General features: G+C 31.3%; 1 protein-coding gene across 1 annotated transcript in view; it reads right to left on the bottom strand.

Moving 5' to 3' along the window:
• The window catches only part of LOC111680746 (putative uncharacterized protein DDB_G0277255), a 40032-nt gene that overhangs the window by 28176 nt on the left and 10388 nt on the right, over positions 1–1468 (bottom strand). The window contains exon 2 of the mRNA XM_046946993.1: positions 628–1238. Within this exon, the coding sequence (XP_046802949.1) occupies positions 628–1047 (420 nt within the window). The 5' untranslated portion in view covers positions 1048–1238. The remainder of the gene's footprint in view (positions 1–627; positions 1239–1468) is intronic.

Below are 1468 nucleotides of genomic sequence, written 5' to 3'. Positions count from 1 at the left end.
AGTCTAGTCTATAGTCTAGTCTATAGTCTAGTCTATAGTCTAGTCTATAGTCTAGTCAATAGTCTAGTCTATAGTCTAGTCTGTAGTCTAGTCTATAGTCTAGTCTATGGTCTAGTCTATAGACTAGTCTATAGTCTAATCTATAGTCTAGTATATAAGCTGGTCAATAGTATAGTCTATAGTCTATTCTATATTCTTGAGTATTCACCGTACATACGGCTTAGTTATAACAAGTGCCATGAGTACTACGTCAACTAGTAATCTTAGATGTTGCTTATAACTTTAGGAAAATTAGTCAAAAGCAGTTATGCGACTCGTTATTAAATAACAATATTTCTTTAGAATTTGTAGCTCCTTTTCTTAAGTTCCCATCGGGTATACAACAAACAGACGGACAGTTGTGCGGAAGTAGATTTTTTAAGAACTTAATACAGAACCGGAATATATAGACATATATAATTTTATGGGTCTACGACTAATATTTCTATGAATAAAAAACGAAATGATATTTGTCTTGTATACAATTTTCTAACAGAGGCGTATGAGTAAAAATAGATGTAGTTGATACCTCATGTCAAAACACAACGAATACTTGGAAATTTTTGAACAAGAATTCTCCAAACTCACCTGTGAGGGTTTACCAGCTGAAAATTGTTGTTGCTGTTGCTGATTTTGTAATCTCTGTTTTTGTTGGTCCTGCAAATACTGTTGCTGCTGTTGTTGTTGCTCTTGTAGTAAAGCCATAGAGGTTGGCGCCTGCTGTTGATGATATTGTTGCTGATAGTATTGCTGTTGTTGTTTTATTTGCTGTTGATATTCAAATTTATCATGTTGCTGCATTTGATATTGTAATTGCTGTTTATAATTAAGTGTTTGTGGTTGTTGCTGTAGAGTGGCGTGAGCAGCAGCATCAACTGCTGCAACATTTTTCGAAACAACCATTAACCAACATATGAAAAATAATTTTACCAGCGATTTCATGGTAAACGAAAGCATAATGTATTGGGTTTTGAGGGGTTTGTAAGTGAGTTTTAACAATTTTAACATTTTATTGTGTTATGTTTTTGATGTTGTATGTTTTTACTAGAAAATATTGTTGTTTTTCAAACAAACACGATTTTGCTGGAAACAATTGTTGGCAAAAATATTTTTCTTGTTAAATTTTTTGATGGCTTCCTTTAAGCGGAAATAATTTTTAATTTTTAAATCAATTTATTATTTGATGTTTTTAACATGATCTGGAAAAATAGAGAAAACAAATGATAAAACATTAAAATGACATGAAATACTTACATATTTATGTTTGTTATTAATACCCTACCCAAAGTAATTAAATTTATTCGATTTAAAATTGAAGAATGAAAAGAGAACTAGAACAGAACTAGAACAGAACTAGAACAGAACTAGAACAGAACTAGAACAGAACTAGAACAGAACTAGAACAGAACTAGAACAGAACTAGAACAGA

Source organism: Lucilia cuprina, chromosome 3 (assembly GCF_022045245.1).
Source record: "Lucilia cuprina isolate Lc7/37 chromosome 3, ASM2204524v1, whole genome shotgun sequence".
In the NCBI taxonomy this organism is placed as follows: domain Eukaryota; kingdom Metazoa; phylum Arthropoda; class Insecta; order Diptera; family Calliphoridae; genus Lucilia; species Lucilia cuprina.
Note: the sequence above shows the minus strand (reverse complement) of the source record. Positions and strands in the feature narration are given on the sequence as shown.